Source organism: Gymnodraco acuticeps, unplaced genomic scaffold, assembly GCF_902827175.1.
Source record: "Gymnodraco acuticeps unplaced genomic scaffold, fGymAcu1.1, whole genome shotgun sequence".
Classification (NCBI taxonomy): Eukaryota; Metazoa; Chordata; class Actinopteri; order Perciformes; family Bathydraconidae; genus Gymnodraco; species Gymnodraco acuticeps.
The window spans coordinates 315,621-338,414 of record NW_022991003.1 but is presented as its reverse complement, the minus strand read 5'-3'; the positions used below and the strand labels follow the sequence as shown (position 1 = coordinate 338,414).

General features: G+C 41.4%; 1 protein-coding gene across 1 annotated transcript; it reads left to right on the top strand.

Moving 5' to 3' along the window:
• Nucleotides 1-1,264: 1,264 nt before the first annotated feature.
• ppib (peptidylprolyl isomerase B (cyclophilin B)) lies at nucleotides 1,265-5,443 on the top strand. The gene is made up of 5 exons (XM_034236108.1): nucleotides 1,265-1,553; nucleotides 2,578-2,691; nucleotides 3,036-3,129; nucleotides 3,608-3,792; nucleotides 5,049-5,443. Exons 1-5 carry the CDS (start codon nucleotides 1,419-1,421, stop codon nucleotides 5,169-5,171), a joined length of 651 nt encoding a protein of 216 aa, XP_034091999.1. The 5' UTR covers nucleotides 1,265-1,418; the 3' UTR covers nucleotides 5,172-5,443.
• Nucleotides 5,444-22,794: the final 17,351 nt, after the last annotated feature.

Genomic DNA, 22,794 nt, shown 5'->3' with positions numbered 1-22,794 from the left:
GGAAAAAGTATGCATTGAAGTCAATGGCGAGAGAAAGATTATCTTTCGATCCCGTTTGAATTGTGCCATAAATTACACATATGATGTTTGTCAATTTAAAAGATCATTTTGCAAATAAAAAAAACTAAAATGTGTCGTAAAAATGTCAAGTAACACTTTTTTGTGTGAAACCGCTTGGTGTGTGGTGTGCGAGACGCACCACACACCAAGACGGCCGTCACGTTGGCACATTTCACTTCTTTCTTTCAGAATGAAGTGAAAAGTATTAAAAGAGGTGAAAATCACTACAAGTCTGGGCACGTTGAGAGCTGTGCATACACACAAGGGGAGTTAGTCGGTTCCGTAAGAGCCAGCATGTGGGACTGGGATTTGTAGTCTTTCTAGTTGCGTATTTTTCATAGTGTTATATTTAAACAGTTTTACGACAAACTGTGACTTTTTTGACATGGAAATTCATTTTTAAGATCGACAAACATCATATGTGTAATTCGTGGCACAATTCAAACGGGATCGAAAGATAATCTTTCTCTCGCCATTGACTTCAATACATACTTTTTCAGAAATAAGGTCCCATGGGTCGGAAGTAGTAGATAGGCGGGACTTCGCCTCTCTATAAAAAAGTGTATAAATCAATGTTAAACAACAAAAGTTAACCCGATTTGATTGAGTTTATATGAGTATATTAAAGAACATAGTCAAATTCTTAAACCTTTCAATACAAAAAAAGTGATAAACAATTTGTATGATTACAGAAGAATACAATTGATCTTGTTTTATTTGATATTATTGTAGTTAATCACTTTTTAGCTTTACATATTATTACAATTCAGTTATTAGAATCAGGATTCCTTTATTTGTCCCGAAGGTATTATTATTATTTCAGCATACAAATAGTACAGATAAAGTAAAAAGAATAGACTTACATATTAAATTAAAAAGTAGGCACATATTATTAATAATAAAAAACACAATAGGTCAAAACAAATAACAGATAAGTACACCATGATAACAAAAAACTAAGTAGCAGTATATATTTGTTTTAAGTGACCATGTACAAATATAGAAGTAGCCTTTAATAATTACAGATTTTAGATAGATTGAAAGAAAAATAAAGTGTGTACTTTACAAAGTTTTATATTTGAATTCAATGCTGAGGAATGCTGGGAACTATCTCAGAGCGCTGTAACGCGTATGCATCTGATTGGCTCAAACGCCAGATACATAGACCAATCAGAGGCCTGTGCGTCGGCTCGCTGTGTCTGAAGTCCCGCCCCCGCTGCGGTCGTGGAGGAAGCGCAGCCGGAGCAGCAGCGGCCGCCTGGCAGAGTCTCCACCCCGGATACCGCTCTACTTACCACAACTCATATAAAGGTAGCAAGACTTACAGGTCTGTCCTCGGGCTGCTTTTTTTCTCGTTGATGGTTAGACTCTGCGAGAGAAGGATGAAGTTCCTTGTGGCCATTACGATCATTGTGGGATCCCTGATTTTCCTCGCTTTCCCTAATGGCTCATCTGCGGACGAGAAGAAGAAAGGCCCCAAAGTAACAGCGAAGGTAGGTGTTAGCATGTTAGCCTGCTAGCTCGACTGCTAGCCCGATAATGTAGAGAAATCAAAGCTGTTCCTCATTGGTAACCATTTCATGCTAACAGCTAGCTGCATTCTGTTAAGCCACGTCACAGAAAAGTTAGCCTCCAACGGCTCCTCCTTGTCTTGTTTAGCTAACGGGCGGCTAACATGAGGCTAATTGTAATGCAAAACCTAATTTACAATCCTATACAATGGAATAAAACCAGGTTAGCAGACAGCAAATGAGTGGAAAAGGACATTCCTTTAATCCTGGCTAATCTAAATGGAGCTAGCCGTCGTAGCTAGCATTTTGGCCTAACTGTTGGTTTTTCCAAATGCACCAATATGAATGTCCTACATCCATTTAGGCATTTGCCGTTTCAGCCTGTACCTATTGATTATTCCCCTGTAGCTAGCCCTCTGTGTCTCAGAGATGTTATTGTGTCTGGGTGCAGCAGGTTTGTCCACGTCTGCAGTTATAAGGAAGCTTTGCAATGTCCACACTATTTTGTTTGACATTTACATCAGTGCAAAACTAACAATGACTCATATTCACATGCAAACTACTATTGTGGAGAAAGACTGACAAGCCTAAATTACATTTTCTTTATTAATGCATACCTCTTAAAAGCGGCCTTGCTTGTTTTCTGAACTTCAGGTGAAGAGTTAGTGAGTCAGAATACAACTAATTATGACTTCTACAAGATAAAGTAGGTTTTCTGAAACTTTAATTCAAAACTATTATTTTTTTGCATTTTCTTTTATGATTGGAAAACGGAACTGAAGGGGAAAACCATAATTTCGTTGATCTTATGTCACATTATAACCGTGCCATATCCCGGAGAAACTTGCTTTAAATAATGAATATCTCTTTAAAACACTTTTGGCTGCAGGCAGACTCCCAACAAAGGAAAAGTAGAGCACAGTGGTCATGAATAGAATCACATGGAGTCAATATCATTAACATGTGACCATGGGGTGTAAAATAACTTTATGTTTTGACTTTCCAGGTGTTCTTTGACATGAAAGTTGGAGATGAAGAAGTTGGAAGAATTGTCATCGGAGTTTTTGGGAAAACTGTTCCCAAAACAGCCGATAACTTCATCGCTTTGGCAACAGGAGAGGTGAGAGCATCTAAGTTTATTATGTGTTCCCGAAGTGTGACACTCTTGGACTCACCAGTTTCACTACTGACTGCACATTTAAATGGGGGAACAATTCAAGCAGTCATCCTTCTTCTTTTTACACAGTAGTGTGACACAGAAAGGGTCTTGGGGTATAATTTGCAATGTTTACTTGTTTCCCTCTAAGTCAACATCCTTCTTTACTTTCCCAAACCGTAAACCCCCATGTCCTGGAGAAACACTTTGAACAAAAGATTTCACTCATTCATGTGAAATACTGGCAGCAGGTAGCCCTTTTTGTAAGTTTTGTTTAACTTAACATTGTGTTTGTTCTAATTAAACAGAAAGGATTCGGTTACAAAGGCAGCAAATTCCATCGAGTCATCAAGGAGTTTATGATCCAGGGTGGAGACTTCACCAAAGGAGACGGCACTGGAGGTAAGATGGCCACCGACACTGGCATTCAGGTCAGGATTTAGATGTTGTCTCTACAAGATCCCACTCGTCAAATATGCTGTCCTGGACATTTAGGACTCGAGGCATTTTACACATTTTTCTTGGTGTCTCCGTGACCTTTTAGAAAAAAGACATTCCACGCGGCAAACTCAGGAAAAGGAGCACTTTCTAGCAACTTTTTTGTTTCGATGAAATCCTGAGTTATATTCTTTTACTAATTGGGAAATGCATTTTATTATTTAAAACTTTTTTTTTTTGCCCTTTTGTGACCACATGAGTCGGGGTTATTTGACATTTTGGCAGATGCTCTTATTCAGAATGACCCAGTGTTGTGAGTAATGCAATGTCATCAGATAAAGTAGAGATGAACCTTTGGCAGCAATTCAAATGACATGTGAATATGTGTACAGAGGGAATGTTTGAACAAGATGCGAAACATGTTTTTTTTTTAAAATTCTAGGCAAGAGCATCTATGGAGACCGTTTCCCCGATGAGAACTTCAAGCTGAAGCACTACGCCGCCGGCTGGCTCAGCATGGCCAACGCCGGCAAAGACACGAACGGCTCTCAGTTCTTCATCACCACCATCATGACCCCGTGGCTGGACGGCAAACATGTGGTCTTTGGAAAGATCCTGGAGGGCATGGTGAGTCAGAGAAGAAAACAAGCTGTCAGTTGTTGAGCAAACTTTGGAAGGTTGCAGAAAGTTTCCATCAACTGGTTTGGAGCCAATCAACTTGTATTAAGCTTAGAAGGCTTGCATGGCTGTAGTTCAAGAGGTTTGGGAAGTTGGCTAACCCATTCACAAGAGAGGAATTTTTAAGGTAACATTTGTAATCATCAAACTTTATATTTTGCAGTTGCACTTATAATAACACTTTAAATGTGATGATAAAGCTTCTAGAGATGTTTGACACTACCTTGAAAGCACTTTGAGTTTTATCTTAACATCCGATAAACCCTTGACCGCTTTTATAATTGCATATTCATCTACTCATGCAGTAGCAGATGGTGCAAAGTGACACAGTATTGCATCGAAATGAGTAGAAATGATCGCGTCATCTAAATCGGAGAATGTAATCTGCATCAATTTGGTCGTGAACATTCCCAGATGTCCCTGTTTGTCTTTTGGTCATTTGTTTATTTAGAACAAAAATAACTGCACAATCTGTCTGGAAAGTCTCCAAAGTCTCCTCCTATACTCAAAGGCTTTGATATACCTGTTGCTCAGACTTGAACCGAGAACATAAATGTCTTGTAAATATTCAAACTGAAGGGGAAAGGCAAGCAGGAATGTAAAGTTTGCGTCACACGTGATGTGGATTTTTTTTAAATATCTCAATATAGATATCAGAAAGCCAACTGGTGAAAAGCAGCAACGTTAATTTACTAAAATAATATATCTTTGAGGTACTTGTGCTGTGGTATTTAAATGTGTTATTCTCCTTTTTATACTGTGCAAATGAACATAAACACCTGATGATTGCACAGTAAATATAACTTCATGTAACAGATTAAATTGCCCCCATAGTAAAACAAAGTTAAATAAGATCCATTGTGCACAAATGCTGCAGTAATAATAAACCAACACAACCCATGTATAACAATATAGCACTGAATGGGACCCTTCTGCATCATGAAATGTTTTTGATTACGTACATTTTACTAACTTGGAAATGTATTCCATAACAGTGAGATTAAGGGTGCTTTGGATGCTAGAGCCAGCCATTACAGGCTAATCAACGATTAGACTATTGTATATAAACTGATATTACTGTACAAATATGTGCATTCTAAGGAAAAGCATGCTACTTTATGGTTCCCTGATGTCAACTTTGGTCTATTTTATTAACTATTTTGACTGTGCTGAATCAATCTAATCTATTGTATTCCTTCCTCCAGGATGTGGTGAAGAAGATCGAGGCCACAAAGACAGACGGCCGGGATAAGCCTCTTAAAGATGTCATGATCCACGATTGTGGCGTTATTGAGGTGGAGAAGCCCTTCGCTATTGCCAAGGAGTAGAGCACTGCTGAAGGAGAACAGGACTGGGGGGGGGGGGATTGTGCGGGCCACCATGTTTTATTACCACATCAGCCCTGTGGTCCTGCAGAAGGGGATTCTGGGAGATTCTGTGTCAGTGTCTGCTGTCTTAAAGCACCGGAGGAGCATCGAGCAATCGTGACGCCACTTTGGGTCCATCTACTAACGAGCGTTCCAAGGTGCAACCAACCGTTCGTTGTTGTTTTTGTAAAAAAAATGAAATCTAAAATAAAGGTTTCAATTTTTGTTAAAAATGCCGAGTGGATTTCTTTACTCCTCCAGGTATCACTCAGATTCACATTTGGCTGTACTTGTGAACATGTGTTGTTACTGCTGTTATACCTTGCTGTGTTTAAACAGAAAATATGGATTGTGCACCTTTTTAAATTCTCAAATCACACATTGTTTACATCCATACACACTTTATGGAATAGGGTTATGAACCCTAGGGGGCGCTGTTTACTCAAATGTATTATCATATGCTTTGATTAAACATTCATCTTCATTCAGCATGCATCTCAACAAGCAAAGTCATTTAGGGCATTTATTAAAAATGGCCAATTATCTTTTACTCTATTCCTTTTTGATGTTAAAATACGTTTCTGTAAGACTCGGTTACAAGTAACAGTTCTTCAACCAAGACTTTTAGGTTTAAAGTATATCAGTAAAATGTATTAAAGCTCTTATTGGGCAGAATTTTCCCTTTCATAAAGTAAAATTGTTATAAACTTAACACAAAAAGTAAGGACATTTGTATGAGTTCTATGTTGTAACCATGCTTTTTGGCAATACATCGTATACCGTTGGAAAGCCTGTTTTCTTACCTTTTCAATGGTGCCACATTTGTGAGGAATAAGCATTTTTTAAATTATTTTTTGTACGTTTATTTATTTAGCCCAATATCACACATTTTACATTTGTCTCGGACTTCACAGTTTGTACAGAATATCAGTATGACAATACGACACCCTCTGTCCGTAGACCCTCACATCGTACAAGGAAAAACTTCTAAAGGGAAAAATGGGAGAAACCTCAGGGAGAGCAACAGACGAGGGATCCCTCTCCCAGGACGGACAGACGTGCAATAGATGCCGTGTGTAAATTGAAAAGATAATACATTTGCAACATAGGTAGTCCAAATGTTTGGAAATGCATGTGTCTATAATAATAAGATGAATCCACGAGGATATCCATCCAGGACCACAGCCACGACTCAAGATCCAGGGCTCGCGATCCAGTACTCAGGACCACAGCAGCAGGATCATCCATGACTCCGGATCCCGGCGCATATAGACACCAAAAAGAAAGACATTTGGAGAAGCTGGGTTAATCGGAACATGAGAGTACACAGGTATAGACAGAGAGAAGGAAGAAGTAAGATGTCCCCCGACAAACTAAGCAAAACTAGGGGCTGAATCTAATCAGCCCTAACTATAAGCTTTATCAAAAAGGAAGGTCTTAAGCGCCTTCTTAAAAACGGATAGGGTGTCTGCCGCCCGAACACAAACTGGAAGCTGATTCCACAAATGTGGAGCTTGATAAGAAAAGGCTCTATGGGGTGCGTTCTCTGTGTCTCCTCCACACTGTACCGTAGGCAGAAACTGGACTCATCGCTGAACATAACCTTCCTCCACATGTTGAGGTTCCAGTGCAAGTTGGCCTGACAGTGAAGGGCAGTCATGGCAGGCCTCCAGCCGTAAGATACCGGGGACTGGCTGCCGTTCGGCATTGGCAGAGGAGATTTGTCACATTTTTCATGGGCGCAACCCTCATACTCTGCTGCTCATCCCACAAATGCTTGTTCCTCACAAATGTGGTACCATTGGAAAGGTAAGTAAACAGGCTTTCCAACGGTATATGATTCATTGCCAAGAAGTATTGTTACAAGATAAAAATCATCTACCAAACACAAATGCCCTTACTTTTTGTGTTAAGTTAATAGGTTTGCAGGAATGTATATTATCAGAATAGTAATACTTTAGAGGTGAGTAGCATTTTAATATTGCTGCTGGTGGAGCACATTACACTATGTCAAATACTGTTGCATTATTTACAGCATGGTGTCATATGTTACAAACTATATTTAAGGGTAGTAGAAAGTGCAATATTTGCCTCTGAAATGTAGTGTAGTAAAAGTACCTCAAAAGTGTACAGCCATTGAGTTGAGTACTTCTTTCATCACTGCTTGAAACTAAAACATTCATAAACTTCATGATTTAAATATGTTAATGTCATTCTTATTTTGCAGAGTGACTCTCACACACCAGTGGCACCTCTGCACTTAGCTTCACTTTTACAGATGACTTTAAAGTGTGTGTGTGTGTGACCTGCAGAGGGCTCCCTCACACAGGAGACCCCAGCTCGCTGCAGGACAGAGGCAGTCTGTCTTTGTGGTTTCACACGAGATTGCAAAAATGAGGAATTGTGCATTTCTGTGGTACAATCAACATTTCTGTGGATGTAAGTCGGCATCTGCATTTGCTTCTGCTTTTGATTTTGTGACAACTGTTCCGTTTCACTGCACCAGGACAGTGTGATTAGTTGTCATTACAGTAAAGAAAAATAGAAGTTAATCACCTACCTGTTATTGTCCAATCTTTCTGATGCTCGTGGCAGGCCCGGTTCCAGAACAAAATGACTCAGGGTGCATCTGAGATTAGAGAGGGTGCAGTGGTAAAGTGCTATTTTTATAAGTGAGGAGTGGACCTAACACCCTCTAGGGGGGTCCTCACCTCCTCTAGGAGGGACCTCACCTCCTCTAAGGGGGTCCGGGGGCATGCCCTCCTGGGAAGATTTGTTTTTAAATATTGAAGTTAAAAGCATCAATCTGGTGCACTTTGAGAGCAACATTAAGAGATCTAAGTGCTCTTTGCTTGATTCATGCCTTCCCAGTCCCTTATCACGTAGCCTATAAGAGCATGGCGCCAGTTGTGGTGAAGGCATCTGACTTTCTTGAACCGAAATGTCTACATGCGCAGAAGATGGCATCTGTTTTACATGAATATTCCAGCCAATCTCTGTTTTGAAACCATGAGCTGCAAAATGAGTGCCTTACCCCACTGTACAGGCGAGTTGGGTACTTTTTTAAATATACCTGGGCAGGCTCTGTTTTGCCGAGGTCCTCTGGCACTTGCGGGCCGCTAAGGGGTGGCGGTGTTTGGGGCAACGAAGACGGCTGCGGCTGCTCCGCCTCCGTGGGCGAGGCGGGCGTTAGTGTCCACGACAGTGGCCGCGGGTAACGTAATGTCCCCATGATCTGAACTGTTATTACCTGCAGTAGATGCAGTGCTGGTGATTAGGGCTGGTTGTTTTAACCATTTTCTGATGTCAATCATTGACTGCTGTGTAAGCACTTTGCAAATGACGAACGCGCAGCGGCACAGGCACTGTTATTATGTTATTATGTCAGGTTTGCGTCACGCACACCTGACATAATAACATAATAACAGTTAATAACGTTACTTATCGTTTAAATTGACCAAATAAAATGCAGCAGACAATGTTATTTAACCACAATTACAATTTATTTTATTTCAACTAAATTCTTCTTCTTCTTATTATTATTATTACTATTATTATTATATATGTAATATTTTTCACTTTTCATTTTTTCACTTTTCATTTTTCAAATGAGGGTGCATAACGACTCAACTGAGGGTGCAATGCACCCTTATGCACCCCCGTAGAACCGGGCCTGCTCGTGGGAAAACCACTCCCATCTGGAGCTTCAGAAGAATTGTACACATCTGTAAGGTATGTTCTGCGTCACTGCATGTTGTTTACGAGTTACAATTGGCAGCAGATGATTGATTATAGTGCCCGTTCACCTGTTTTGCAATAATACAAGGACATATTACTACCAGAGTACAGTGTATATGAGTGCCTTTAAGTGGAGTCCTGTGGGAATACATTGTAAAAATAGACGTACATTTGGGGCTCTCTCACCAATAATATTTACAATGTGTTACAGCCTCCTTCTTGTATGCCCCAAACAATGATTCATACTAATGCCATATGAAGTAATGTCTTCTCATGAAGCCATTTTTAGAAGCAGTGTCAGAGCCAGAGGCCATGGGAACAGCAGGTCCCAGATCAGCATTCCCAAACATGACTGAAGTCTAGTTTCATTTCTCGAGGCGGATAAGTGAATTCCTCCTCAGCACGGTTTTTTTTTTTAGGAGCACATGTTGCTCTGAACAATTTGAATGTGAAATGCACATGCATATGAAGATTTTACATCATTCACCTTAAAATGACTTCCATACAGAAAAAAAACATTAGTTCAGGTGCAGGTTCAGGTTATTTATTTGTACCCGTAGGTAGATTTTGTTTGCAGAGAAAAAGACAAGGGATCTATCCTGACACACTCGGATCAGTTGTATCACACATTATGGAAAATGTGTGATACAACAAATAATGTCTCTGTATGGTGGAGATGATTATTATGCTCCAGATTAAAATCAGCCTCAGCAGTCAGAAACTAAAACAGACTCACACATTAATAAAGATTGTTGACAGGCTAAGATCCTTTAATACTGCAGGTACACACCCTGGGAAAGTCCATCTTTATTTTAAGATGTAGTTGCATAATTAAAGAGGAGTGTGTGAACAGTATAATCAGAGCATCATTTGGAAAGATTATCTCACAATAATCTTAAATCATATGACTGACGTTGGCTCTGATGAGTGATGTAACTTGTTATTGAGCCTCAAAGGGTTTACAACTTCAAATTCCTCAATAGAATAGTTTGTAAGGCAAGTTTAAACTGATGAATTAAGGGGGGGAAATGCCTATTGATCCAGCCAAGAAAAAATACGTTTTTTTGACGAGATACAGAAATTGTGTTTTTGCCCGGCTGTCCTTGTTTTGCCCAGATTCACTCAGGCGTCCCGTGACTCAACAGAAGGAAAATATGGAAAGAATTCCCTGGAGTAGGCACAACCGTGGTCTTGCTTAAACCCTCTGTTGTTCGGTTTGGCCTTGTTTGTGGCGATTGGGGATTGTCCAGTGAAACAGTGTTATTCTTCACTTACTGGCTTTGCTTGAAAAGCCGGACATATCTGGCATAGCTTCCTGCAAGAGGCTTTGTGACCGAGATTAAAAGAACACTGGAGAGAATCACAACACCAAGCGTGGAGGTTTTCTGTCACACTGGAGGACTGAATGTCCACATCCTGCCCTCCTGCCAGGGACCAGCGCACCATATTTTCTCTGAAAGTCTGAATATAGATGATAAATAACAGGCGCATCTGCTTTGATTTAATATCTGGAATACCCCCTTAGAATATAATGTTGTATTGGATGAGAAGATGAATTATTGCACGGTCAAGAATCGGCCTTCAGAAAGTAAGCAGACCCCTTCTTCTGTGTTGTTGGCAAAGCTGTAAAAATCAGTTTTATTAAAGTAACAATGGGTCAATTGACTACAAACCCACCACACATAATGGTTCTCTTAGCTTTAGAGAGTCCTTAAGCAGCGTTAGTCACATGAAATAAAGAACACTCTACTGACTTAGCATTGCACTCTTTTAAACACAGTCCACCCCAGGGCCGTCCCTGGCCAACATGAGGCCCCACGCAAAGTTATATGATGAGGCCCTCTGTTTCTGTTCCTTGTGACACTCTTGTTCTTACATAACCCTCAAGGCATCTCTAAAGACGACAGTGTCAAAGAGTTTGAGGAATTGGGTGTGTTATGCTAACGTAGCAATTAGCCTGACGCAGATATAAGAAGTCTGCTACAAAGGTCTAGTAAAGTACCTTCTTTCTAACTCGACACATCCAGATTTTCATTTACCTATCTCTATCTGCACTGACGGTTCCCCTGTAAAGGCCCTAACTGTTTAACAATGTTTTCAGCTGTTTTAAGCAAAAAGCTCTGAACTGTACACTACTCGCTCTAAGTCAAACAGAAGACAGAAATGCCATTATGGACTTACATGTATTGTATGGCCTCAAATACAACTCAACATTAACGCTAATGTTGCTCCAAATTAGCTGAATCTGTTTATAAAAAGAACAAAGAGAGTTTTTGGAAACATCTTTAGGAGGTAGTAATATGTCAAATGTGTGTCGGATTATCAGCTAGTTGTAGAGTTCTGCCCCCATGTGGCCAAAAAAGGGAAACATTAGATTAACTCCTTTCAAAGTAGATTTTTTTTTTTTAAAGTTTCATATTTTACTAATATTTTAAACAGGTTTGCAGGATTCAAGTTCATATTGTCAAAAGTCAAAGTCAGCTTTATTGTCAAAATGTCTATATGTGTTATACATACAGAAATCTTGAGATACCGTTTCCCGCAGTCCCACAGTGTGACATGTATACATAAAACAAGATGCAAAAAGGCCTAGATAAACGGGGTATACAACTAAGTAATAGTATTAATAAGTGCTGGTTAATAATATATTTAAAAACACAGTCCACAGAACATGAAATGACATTAATGCAAGTATTTGTGAACAATGTTCAAAGTACAGTTTCAGAGCAGTAGCAGCGGAGATGGGTAGACATTGGCTGAGGTTCTCCAGGACACTAATGGCGCATTTCCACTGCAGCGGGTAGCCCCGTTTAAGCGTCCTTAACCGTCCTCAAGCGGCCAGGCCAGTTTTTGGTGGCCTTTCCATATAGCCTAGTACCGGCTAGCGGGTACTTTTTCCCTCTTTTTCCGGTCCCATAAAATCGTGGTTCTATCAGACCAGGGCCAGGGCTGAACTAGTGACGTCAACACTCTCGACTGCTGATTGGTCAGAGAGAATCGTCACAAGATCGCGCGCGAGTTCATCCCTAGCGTCGCATATATATTTAGAAGCAAGCTTGCAGCATTTTTATAAACAGCATTTTGTAAACGGATGAGCTACAAAAATGGCTACGTCTAATAAGAAAAGCACACCGTGGTCGACCGAGGAGGTGACGACGTTCCTACATCTCATTGGGGATGATCAAATCCAGCGGGAGCTCGACGGAACAACTCGAAATGTGAACAAAAACAAAGCCGATCGCCCCGCCTAAACTGCGTTGCTACCCCAGGTCCTAAACTGTAATGGAAATGCGCCACAGCCTCGGACGGCCATCGAGGCAGCCCGAGGCCTGAGCGAGGACGCTTAGGGACGCTTAAACGGGGCTACCCCGCTGCAGTGGAAATGCGCCAAAAGACTCCTGTGTTCTCTTTTATTGTGTTTTGAACGATGAAATGTGAATCTTAATCATGTTAACTCTGGTTCCTTTTATCCTCTTTGTAGCAGAGGCCTACATGGAGAAGTGCCGCAGGGATAGTTGTACTTCTGGAAGTTTCCATCCTCTGCAGAAGAAGTCATAAATGGGCACTTAATTTGCTCAGTTACTGTGTTTGGCAGCTTTACAATCCTGGTGGTTTTAAATTCCTGATGGAGTTCACTGTGCTCCTGGGGTCCTTTTTGATGCTTTTGTAATGTATATATAAGTGCCTGTATCAATCGTTAGATGTGTGAGTTGTCTTGACTTCGTGGATTGGCAATAGATCATTGATTGTTAGTTATGTTTTTTGTCCTTTGGATTGATTGATTGAAAAGTTTATTAACAGCTTGTATATTGGGTACAGTACAGTACAGCTCAAAAGAGACAATAATAGAAAAATGTAGAATATGTCCAGCCTGCCAAAACTTTACATTTTTGAAATTCTTTAACAGCAAGGACACACACATGTACTCATACCAGAAAGCATACAACAAGCCTGTTTGGAAGAACAAGACTTGTGACTTTGACTGCAGGGAACAACAAATTACTCGTAACATGCTGCAGTCGAAAGGCCTGAAAAAAGCGGGGATCGAGTTCAACAAAACAACAGCCGAGGCACGTCCACAAAGATAAGGAAACACAAACACACAGGGTACAAATCGGAGGGGAAGCAGTTCCGACAAGAGAAGTATAAATATACAATATGAGCGGCAGCGTGGGAAAGGTCGCTGTGGGAACTGGGCCTTGTGTTTTTGTCAATGAGTTTCAGAAAGTTGGGCTCTGACTCCGGTACAGCAGACTTTTGGGTTCCCACCCAAAACCTGTGCTGGGTGAGTAGTGTCACGTCCATTTCTTCATTGTTCTCCAGCTTCCTCTCTGGTTTCTTTCCCCTGCTTGGCTGCTTGCAGAGGTTCCTCGTGTTGTTCTCTGGACGGAGCTTTCTTTCTGGACGGGGCAGAGGCTGTGGTGACTCGCCGGGTTCCCACGATCTCCTGCCCTTCCTCCACAGTTACTGCTTGCTCACCGCTCTGAACAGGAAGCGGGGCAACAAGGCCAAGGAGAGTGTGTGTCGATTAAGAACAGCTCTGTTGGGTTTCTATTGTCTTGAATGGGAATTAAGTAAAACAAAAAGATGATGTGAATGTGTATTCTCTGAAGCTCATCACAGTAAAAAGAGATGGAATTCACCTTAGGGTGGGCTGAGCCTCTCAAACAAGAATTCATAGGTAAACTACTCAAAGTACAACAATAACTGTCAGTTTAATGGACAAAGTTGACTAACGGGTCGGTGTTTGTATTCTTTTTAATATTTCAGGTCCACAATACAGCATTTTGTAAGCAATTTGAAATGCGAAACAATCATGTTTCAAGGTTCAAGGTCCTTTATTTGTCATACGAACATAGCTACAGTGTAGTTATGACGATGAAAATCTTAGGTTACAGGCTTCTCCAACAGTGCAACACAATAACACAGATAAACAGAAAAATATAGTGCAAGTAAATAGTAAATACAAAATTAGTTTAAAAAAGTGAAATGCGAGTCTATATGCAAGTTATTGGAATATGATATATTAGGTAAATAGACAAATCATTTCTAAATTGCAGCCAGATGAATGTTATGGATGTTGTTTCAGCAGTTCAGGTGTTTAACAGTCTTATTGCCTGTGGGATGAAGCTGTCCCTGAGTCTGGTGGTTTTAGTCCGGATGCTGCGGTAACGCCTGCCAGACGGCAGCAGACAGAACAGTTTGTGGCTGGGGTGATGGGGGTCTTTTATAATCCGGAGTGATTTCTTCCTGAGCCGCTGGGAGTAAAGGTCCTCCATGGATGGCAGCTCCGCCCTGGTGATGTGCTGTGCAGTTTTCACCACCCTCTGTAAAGCCTTACGATTGAGGGCGGTGCAGCTGCCGTACCAGGCCGTGATGCAGCAAGTCAGGATCCTCTCTATGGTGCACCTGTAGAAGGTCAGGATCCTCTCTATGGTGCACCTGTAGAAGGTCAGGATACACTTTATGGTGCACCTGTAAGGTCAGGATGCTCTCTATGGTGCACCTGAATGTCAGGATCCTCTCTATGGTGCACCTGTAGAAACTCAGGATACTCTCTATGGTGCACCTGTAGAAGCTCAGGATACTCTCTATGGTGCACCTGTAAGCTCAGGATACTCTCTATGGTGCACCTGTAGAAACTCAGGATACTCTCTATGGTGCACCTGTAGAAGCTCAGGATACTCTCTATGGTGCACCTGTAGAAGCTCAGGATACTCTCTATGGTGCACCTGTAAGCTCAGGATACTCTCTATGGTGCACCTGTAGAAACTCAGGATGCTCTCTATGGTGCACCTGTAGAAGCTCAGGATACTCTCTATGGTGCACCTGTAAGCTCAGGATACTCTCTATGGTGCACCTGTAAGCTCAGGATACTCTCTATGGTGCACCTGTAGAAGGTCAGGATCCTCTCTATGGTGCACCTGTAAGCTCAGGATACTCTCTATGGTGCACCTGTAAGCTCAGGATACTCTCTATGGTGCACCTGTAGAAGCTCAGGATCCTCTCTATGGTGCACCTGTAGAAGCTCAGGATCCTCTCTATGGTGCACCTGTAGAAGGTCAGGATCCTCTCTATGGTGCACCTGTAGAAGGTCAGGATGCTCTCTATGGTGCACCTGTAGAAGGTCAGGATGCTCTCTATGGTGCACCTGTAAGCTCAGGATGCTCTCTATGGAGCACCTGTAGAAGGTCAGGATACTCTCTATGGTGCACCTGTAAGCTCAGGATACTCTCTATGGTGCACATGTAGAAGGTCAGGATCCTCTCTATGGTGCACCTGTAGAAGGTCAGGATACTCTCTATGGTGCACCTGTAGAAGCTCAGGATACTCTCTATGGTGCACCTGTAGAAGGTCAGGATGCTCTCTATGGTGCACCTGTAGAAGGTCAGGATACTCTCTATGGTGCACCTGTAGAAGCTCAGGATACACTCTATGGTGCACTTGTAAGCTCAGGATACTCTCTATGGTGCACCTGTAGAAGTTGCAGAGTATCCTGGAGTCCATGTTGAACCTCCTCAACCTGCGGAGGAAGACGAGCCGCTGTCGAGCTTTTTTGGTGATGGTGTGAAGAGTCCATGTCAGGTCCTCAGTGATGTGGACCCCGAGGAACCTGAAGCTGCTGACTCTCTCCACCGTATAGTCCCATTGATGGTGATGGGGGCGTGTCCCTCTCCCTGCTGCTTCCTGTAATCCACAATCAGCTCCTTGGTGTTGCTGACGTTTCCTTTTAGATCTCATTAAGGCCTACATGCACTAGAGTTGATTAAATTAAAAACAAGTTAGAACAGGTGTGTCCATCTATGGGGGAACATGTATAAAAACCTGTGTTACTATTGTAAAATGTTTGAGGAAGTCAAATTGTTTCCCCTTTTGTCATTGAGGCAAGCTTTATGTGGTTCACAGTTATTTGTGATGGGAAAGAGGATTTGATTAGATTTGTATTTGTTTATCCGAGGTTGGGAACCAATGTCTCACTTTGTGAGATACAGAGGAAGCTCTGCAACCCCTAACCCTGACCTATAACCTCCTTCAGTGGAAATGTGAGTTATTTACTGCTAATGAAGATAATTCCCATCTTTCTGTCCTTATAAGTACACGTTTTACAAGTTTAAACCATGCCCACACACTATTGGTTATTATCAGCCTGCCCAAAATATTCCATAACAGTGTACTGCTGTAGGACTACAATGTTCCACTGAGCTATAACTTGAATAACATTGGTAACATAGCACCCTGAGCTTTGCTTGTTTGCGTTATATCGAGTGTGAGGTGAATCGATATTGCCGTTCCACTTGGTAGGCTAGTTGTAAAACTATTGTCAATTTGCAGTCATTGAACTTTTGCAGTTCTGCAGTTGTGGTGTTGTAATACCTACAATATCATAACTTAATAAATATCTTTGTAATACTTTTCACATGGACTCTAAAGCAGGTATTTGTTGTTGTGTTAAGATATACATTTTAAACACTGTACACAAATACCTCTTGTGCTTGTTGCTCACCCCATAAACAGTACACACTACATTAATGCACACCATGTGAATGATGTCTTGATCTTTTTAATGGTGTGAGATCTGCAGCCCTCCACTTTAAACTCTAATATACTGTGTTTTGTCATATTTTCACTGTACTAGGTCTTGTTTTTTTCTATATTTGGTGTAAATATGTCCGTCTTTTTTCAAGTTAAATAGATTTACAAATATTTGTCTCGTTTTATAATCGTTATATTTTTGGTTCTTCTCTTACAACTTATTTCCTAGTACTGTGTTTAGGTTTCCACCACTAGGCACAAAAGCAAATTCCTTGCACGTGTTCTTAGCAATAAACCTGATTCTGGTTCTTCTGGTTACAGCTGACTGTACTTCACAGTATATTTTTGAGTCACCAAAGCTATAATCGTCAAACTTTAATCATACTTCATGTTTAACTTATTTCAATGTTCCTCTACCTTCCCTTCTCTCCATCCTCTCCATCTCAGCCTCAGGAATGTATTGAAAGTAATAAGTGAATCCACAACGGACAGTAGCTTTCCGCCTGCTCTGTGCAGACCAGGTGGCCTTAATGCTCTGTACACTCAGGCCAGCGCACTTATCTAATTAAAGCCCCGGACTGGACACATATTTCTGGAGACATGATAAAAGCTGTGGCATGGGGACACTGGTAAGTGCTCTGATGGAGACAATAAAAGTGCTGGTGCATTCCTGCATGGTCTCATGTTGCTGGGTAATAGCAGTTGCATTGGGTTATGCTGACTAGCTAATTGATGGGGTTGTGTAAGAGTTTAAAATATTCATTTTACTCTAGTTCCTCCAATAGATTTTCAAGTCATTTTGAAGAAAGAAATATGAGGAAAAAAGTCAGTATTTATGCATGAAAGAGTCAAAGTATGTGTATTTTAATAAAACATTGATAGACACACTGGAAACAGGAACTTTCACTTGTGATTTTTACACTGGCTCCTCACATGCAGGATGGCGGGTGGAAATGGGGCAGTAAAACGTACATAATAAAGTGCAGAGCTGGGGCGATATGGGCTTCTTTTAGAAAGAGCAGCTCTGTTGGCACTCGAGGCGTCGACATATTCAGTCCAATGTGGAGCCCGCTGAGAGATTACCCACTTACACAGATCCTGCACACTGCCTCAAGACACTCACAATCCTGCTGCTAGCTCGTTAGCATTCACAAGTGACTAAATATCGTCTCATTCTGGATATCATGATGCGGAAAAAGTGCTGTCATCTCCTGGTATTATAGGCTGCATTACAGTGTATTAACATTTTTATGATTTTGTTCAAGAAGCCATATTATGCTTTCTGGAGTTTCCCCTTCCCTGTAGTGTGGAGGTTTTATTTGTGCATGTAAATGGTCTGCAAAGGCTAAATTCCCTCCCTCTAGATCAGGGGTCTCAAACTCAAGGCCCGGGGGCCAAATCTGGCCCATGACTTCATTTTATGTGGCCCCGCAAGAGCTTGCAAAGAATATAATAAGTTTATTATACGGCTACATGCCACTTTACAGAAGCAGGTTGCCCATAAACTACATGTCCCACAATGCATCTCGTTTTGTGACATGCACACTGAAGAGACTTGCAATTATTTGCCCTGGACTTCTTCTTTCAGACGTAGATAATTACTAGGTTATTATCCTATCCGATAATAATCCAATTCAGAGGCAATCATGTAATATAATACATTATTTTATATATATATTATATATTTATATAGTTACAACCGGCCCTTTGAGTGCAACCTTTATGCGAATGCGCCCGCAATGAAATTGAGTTTGACACCCCTGCTCTAGATAGTGACATCATTATGTAACACTCGCGCTAGCTAACCAAACAGAGCAGACTGGGCTCTGGTTTCAGACAGAGGGTGAAAAGAGGTGCTGCAGCACAGGCCGTATGAGAAAAATAAAGAGCTTTGTGAACATTAAAGCATGGAGACACGTCACATAGAGGCACGCAATACAAATATTATCCAGCTTGCCTGCAACTATTGCTGCAGACTGAGATGAAATGTGGCTGAAGGTCAAGTCAGCTGCAGGGCAAACTGACGGCTCTACCTGGAAACAGAAAGACGTTCCTGCAGGGCTGCATGACAGAGAGACAATCAGCTTATAAACATGCTGAGTGTGACCGCAGAAGGAGAACAGCATGGCTCTCAGCGGTGAACTCAGCAGGAGATTAATCCAGTGCAGGCAACACCCTGAGAAAAACAAGGTGGAAGGCCCCATCACTTGGCAACTGTCATTTTCTCCCTGAACAGAAAGCAAGACTGTACCCCTTGAAATGTACTTTTGCAAACTTTGAATGCACCTAACACGTTTTTTTGATAAAACACACCCTGTGGATCAGCTGCCAAAAAAGGCCCACTGTTCGATGTAACAGCATCCGCCATGCAACATAGAAAAGTACATGTAAACAAGCTGAAATCATCTGAAGAACAAAAGCGGACAACGTGACCTTCCTGTGGACGCCTACTCGCTCGATGGCGCCATTGTTGACGAGGACCTCGCCCACAACAATCACTATCATCATCATCATCATCATCATCAACATCATGACTTCCAGTGAAGATTTGGCAAGGAGGGACGAGAAAACCATTTAAGTGAAGAAATTGTAGATATATTTAAACATGGAAAGAAAGAGGGAAATTGTGAGAATCCTGATGTTTATTGTGTCGGTGTGTTTGTGGTGAAGAGTAAACTTTCCCCACAGAGAACGTGGGACACTGCCAGAGAGGAACAATGGAAACTTAATTAGATCAAGAGTTTGTTCATAGCACACACAAAACACACACACAGCACTTATTCATTCTTCTTGTAATAGAGACAGTGTAGTCACAAGCATGAAAACTGAAGACATGAATATTGAAATGATATTCCTTACAAATGTTTTATTTGCTGCAGGCTGCACTGTGAGATCATGTGCTTATAAACAACCCAATTCCTCATAAGACTGTTATTGAGAAACAAATTAGCTTTACACACTCCTCGGCCTAAAATAGTCAAGCTATGAGAACACAACGTCTTAAAAGTAACAGCACCAGCCTTTGAAAGGACCCCCTGCTGTTCTTCTCAGTGGTTCCTGCTGCGCGGATCAAGCCCTCAAATCCAAGTTCCTCTTTGGCAAAGAGCTCCTTGAACAGGAATCTTAAGTGAAGCAGCTTGAAGTCTTTTTTTGGGAGATAAATGCTGACGCTGTCACTGTCAGACTGTGTTGAATAGGAAGTTAGAAAGGTTGAAATGTCCTTACAGCCTATCAGGGGTGTCAAACTCAAGGCCCGTGACTTCATTTTCTGTGGCCCCACAAGAGCTGGCAAAGAATATAATATGTGTATTATACAGTTACATGCAGCTTTAGAAGCACGTTGCCCATAAACTACATGTCCCACAATGCATCTCAAATATGCCTTTTTTCTCAGAATAAAAATGTTCTTCAAAATATGCCAATTTCTTAGAATTTGCCTTTTTCTAAAAATGTCACTTATTTTTTTCGATTTTGACTTTTTTCCCAGAATTTGGATTTTCTTTTTAAATCATTTTGTGACATTCTCACTGAAGAGACTTGCAATTATTTTCCCTAGACTTCTTCTTTCAGACGTAGTTAATTATGAAGTTATTACCCTATCTGATAATAATCCAATGTAGAGGCAATAATGTAATATAATACATTATTTTATATATATTAAATATTTATATATGTATTTTTATATAGTCTTAAAGTTACAACCGGCCCTTTGAGTGCAGCCATAATGCTGATGTGGCCCGCGATGAAATTGAGTTTGACACCCCTACTGTACATTCATTCAAAGGGAATGCAAATGACGTTGGGCATTCAGTCAATCGAGCAGAAAACTGCGACGTGTGAGTTCTCTTTTTTGTTTAGTACATTTCTATGCATACAGGCTGAGCAAGAAAATGCAGTGATTGACAGCATCCCTAACCCATTTCAAACATCCACATCTGGAGGGCCGCTCTTTAAAGGTCCCACGTCATGGCCATTCCTACTGATCATAATTCCATTGTTGAGGTCTACTAGAATAGATTTAAATTGTGCAATTTTCCAAACTCACATTGGTTTCTCACAGCATCTCTGTATAGTATGTGTATTCACTCTCTGTCCTAAACGGCTTGTTGGAGCTCGCCCCCCCCCCCCCCTCCCTGTGAGCCCAGTGTGCTCTGATTGGTCGGGACGTTGCGAGGCTCGCTGCTGCGAGGAGCGGACAGGTTTCCGGGTCGGCGATACAGGAGAACAAGCAAAACTCATCCTGAGCACACACACACTCACAGCCGAAGTAAAAACAATAAGTGTGGCTTGATATTGAGAAAGAAAAAGGTTTCTAACGCTGTGAGAATGGGTCTGCGGAGAGCATTTCTCCGCCATCCTAACTCGTCTATTACCAGCGTTCAGGGAGCTCTATGCAAGTCAATGGGACTCCCTGTTAGTTAGCCAAGGCATCCTGGTGTGTGAGGTGCTCCGCGGATTGGTCCATTTGGTCATTTGTTGTTGATTTGGGTGTTCACACGTCACAGAACCCAGGAAGCAAACAATGGAAAAAGAGAAATCTCCAACGAGGCGTTCTGGGGCAGCATAAACAGGTCTTTTCTGTGTTGGAGTTTAACTCGCTACAGGGTGTACTTTGAGGGTTTTTCACTCTGGAGACCGTTTACATGCATAAAAACCTTCATAACACACAAGGGGACGGGTAATAACCGGAGAAGCATGACATGGGCCTTTTACGCAACTGTTTTTCTTTCCTATTCCCCACCGAGATCCTGTTGAATATTTCATCCTCAAAGCACAGATAGAGTGTCCCGTGCCGTTCACACAATATGCCTTTTGTCTTTGGTGTGAGAAGCTCCGGTGAGAAAAACAAAATACCAGGTCAGCGGTGTCTTTCTGGAGCAGCATCGTGACGACAGGTTGAAACACGAGAGATGTTTTCCAGCCAGCATCTCGTGGGCCACTCTGCGACGCTGGAGGTCATCAAGGGGAGCGAAGTGACAGTCTGTCTTGGAACTCAGATGCTCAGTTTCCACCTGAGGTCCAGCTCAGATTGCTTTAAGTCTGCAGTTGTTGCCATACATCTGTAAAGTAAAACCATAAAACAGGTATTTGTCTGTCATGTGACCAGCTGACTTTATTTGATCAGGTGATAATAGGAGAGTAAGTGGTGTTTCTGTAATGTACCTCATTTATTTAATATAAAACTTAATTTAAACTTCAGTTGATTTTGACTTATTACACATTTAGCCTTTAAGGATTTAACTACTTTTTGCTCTCAAAATCAGCACTCTCTTTTCATTGCCATTTCCTAAAATTGTGTGGATGTTGGTCAGTCAGTCAATAACTTCGATCCAGACTGAAATATCAGAATGGATTACATTTGGTACAGACACCCTTCATTCTTAGAGGATACAAGGTCGATTTTGTGTGATTTAGTTAATCTGAAGATAAAACTAATTGTGCTTGAAAGGAGTATAAAAAACTGGAAAATCCTAAATAAATAATATGATTGATGTATATAAGATGACATACATATGAATTGCTCAATCTCGGTCACTTACAAAAACACTACAAAAAATAAGTTTTACTTAGTGGAGGGGGAGAAAGAAAAACTCGATTATAATCCAAGTCACATTTACACACGGCATCTATTGCACGTCTGTCCGTCCTGGGAGAGGGATCCCTCCTCTGTTGCTCTCCCTGAGGTTTCTCCCATTTTCCCTTTAAGCTGTGGGTTTTCTCTGGAAGTTCTTCCTTGTACGATGTGAGGGTCAAAGGACAGAGGGTGTCGTATTGTCATACTGATATTCTGTACACACTGTGAAGACCACTGAGACAAATGTAACATTTGTGATATTGGGCTATATAAATAAACATTGAGTCCTATATTTTCCAACTGCAGAATCAAATGTTTATATTTTGGCCAAAAAATGTTCAACACTCAAATGTCGGTAAGTGTGCTCTTGTGTCCTTTGAATCTGTTCTTAGTCAATGTCTTCTCGTTGGTGTGTTTAAGGAAGAAACTTCTTAAGTAGGGTTATCACGTGAGGCTGAAATGTAGCTGGTTATTTTACTAAACCCACTTTAAGTCACTCTTGGCAATACTGCTCTCATTTACTAACACAGACTTCACTGTTACCTCATGAAGAGGGAGCTGCTTCAGGGTGACTGTCGCTTGGCAATGACCCCACGTCCCCTGCTTACCCAGGCAAGATGTCCCGCCAACATCAGAGCTGTGATGTGCCGGATCAAGTAGCTGCGCTGCTATCTTGTTACTAATCGGATAATCTGTTTGGCACAGGGGCCCTTTTCCATTCCAGCTTACATAACTGGG

Excerpts from the sequence above, each read along its gene's own strand:
- ppib (XM_034236108.1), top strand. The coding sequence starts at position 1,419 with ATGGTTAGACTCTGCGAGAGAAGGATGAAGTTCCTTGTGGCCATTACG. Across the intron at positions 1,554-2,577 it reads GCCCCAAAGTAACAGCGAAG|GTGTTCTTTGACATGAAAGT; the intron begins GTAGGTGTTAGC and ends TTGACTTTCCAG. Across the intron at positions 2,692-3,035 it reads TCGCTTTGGCAACAGGAGAG|AAAGGATTCGGTTACAAAGG; the intron begins GTGAGAGCATCT and ends CTAATTAAACAG.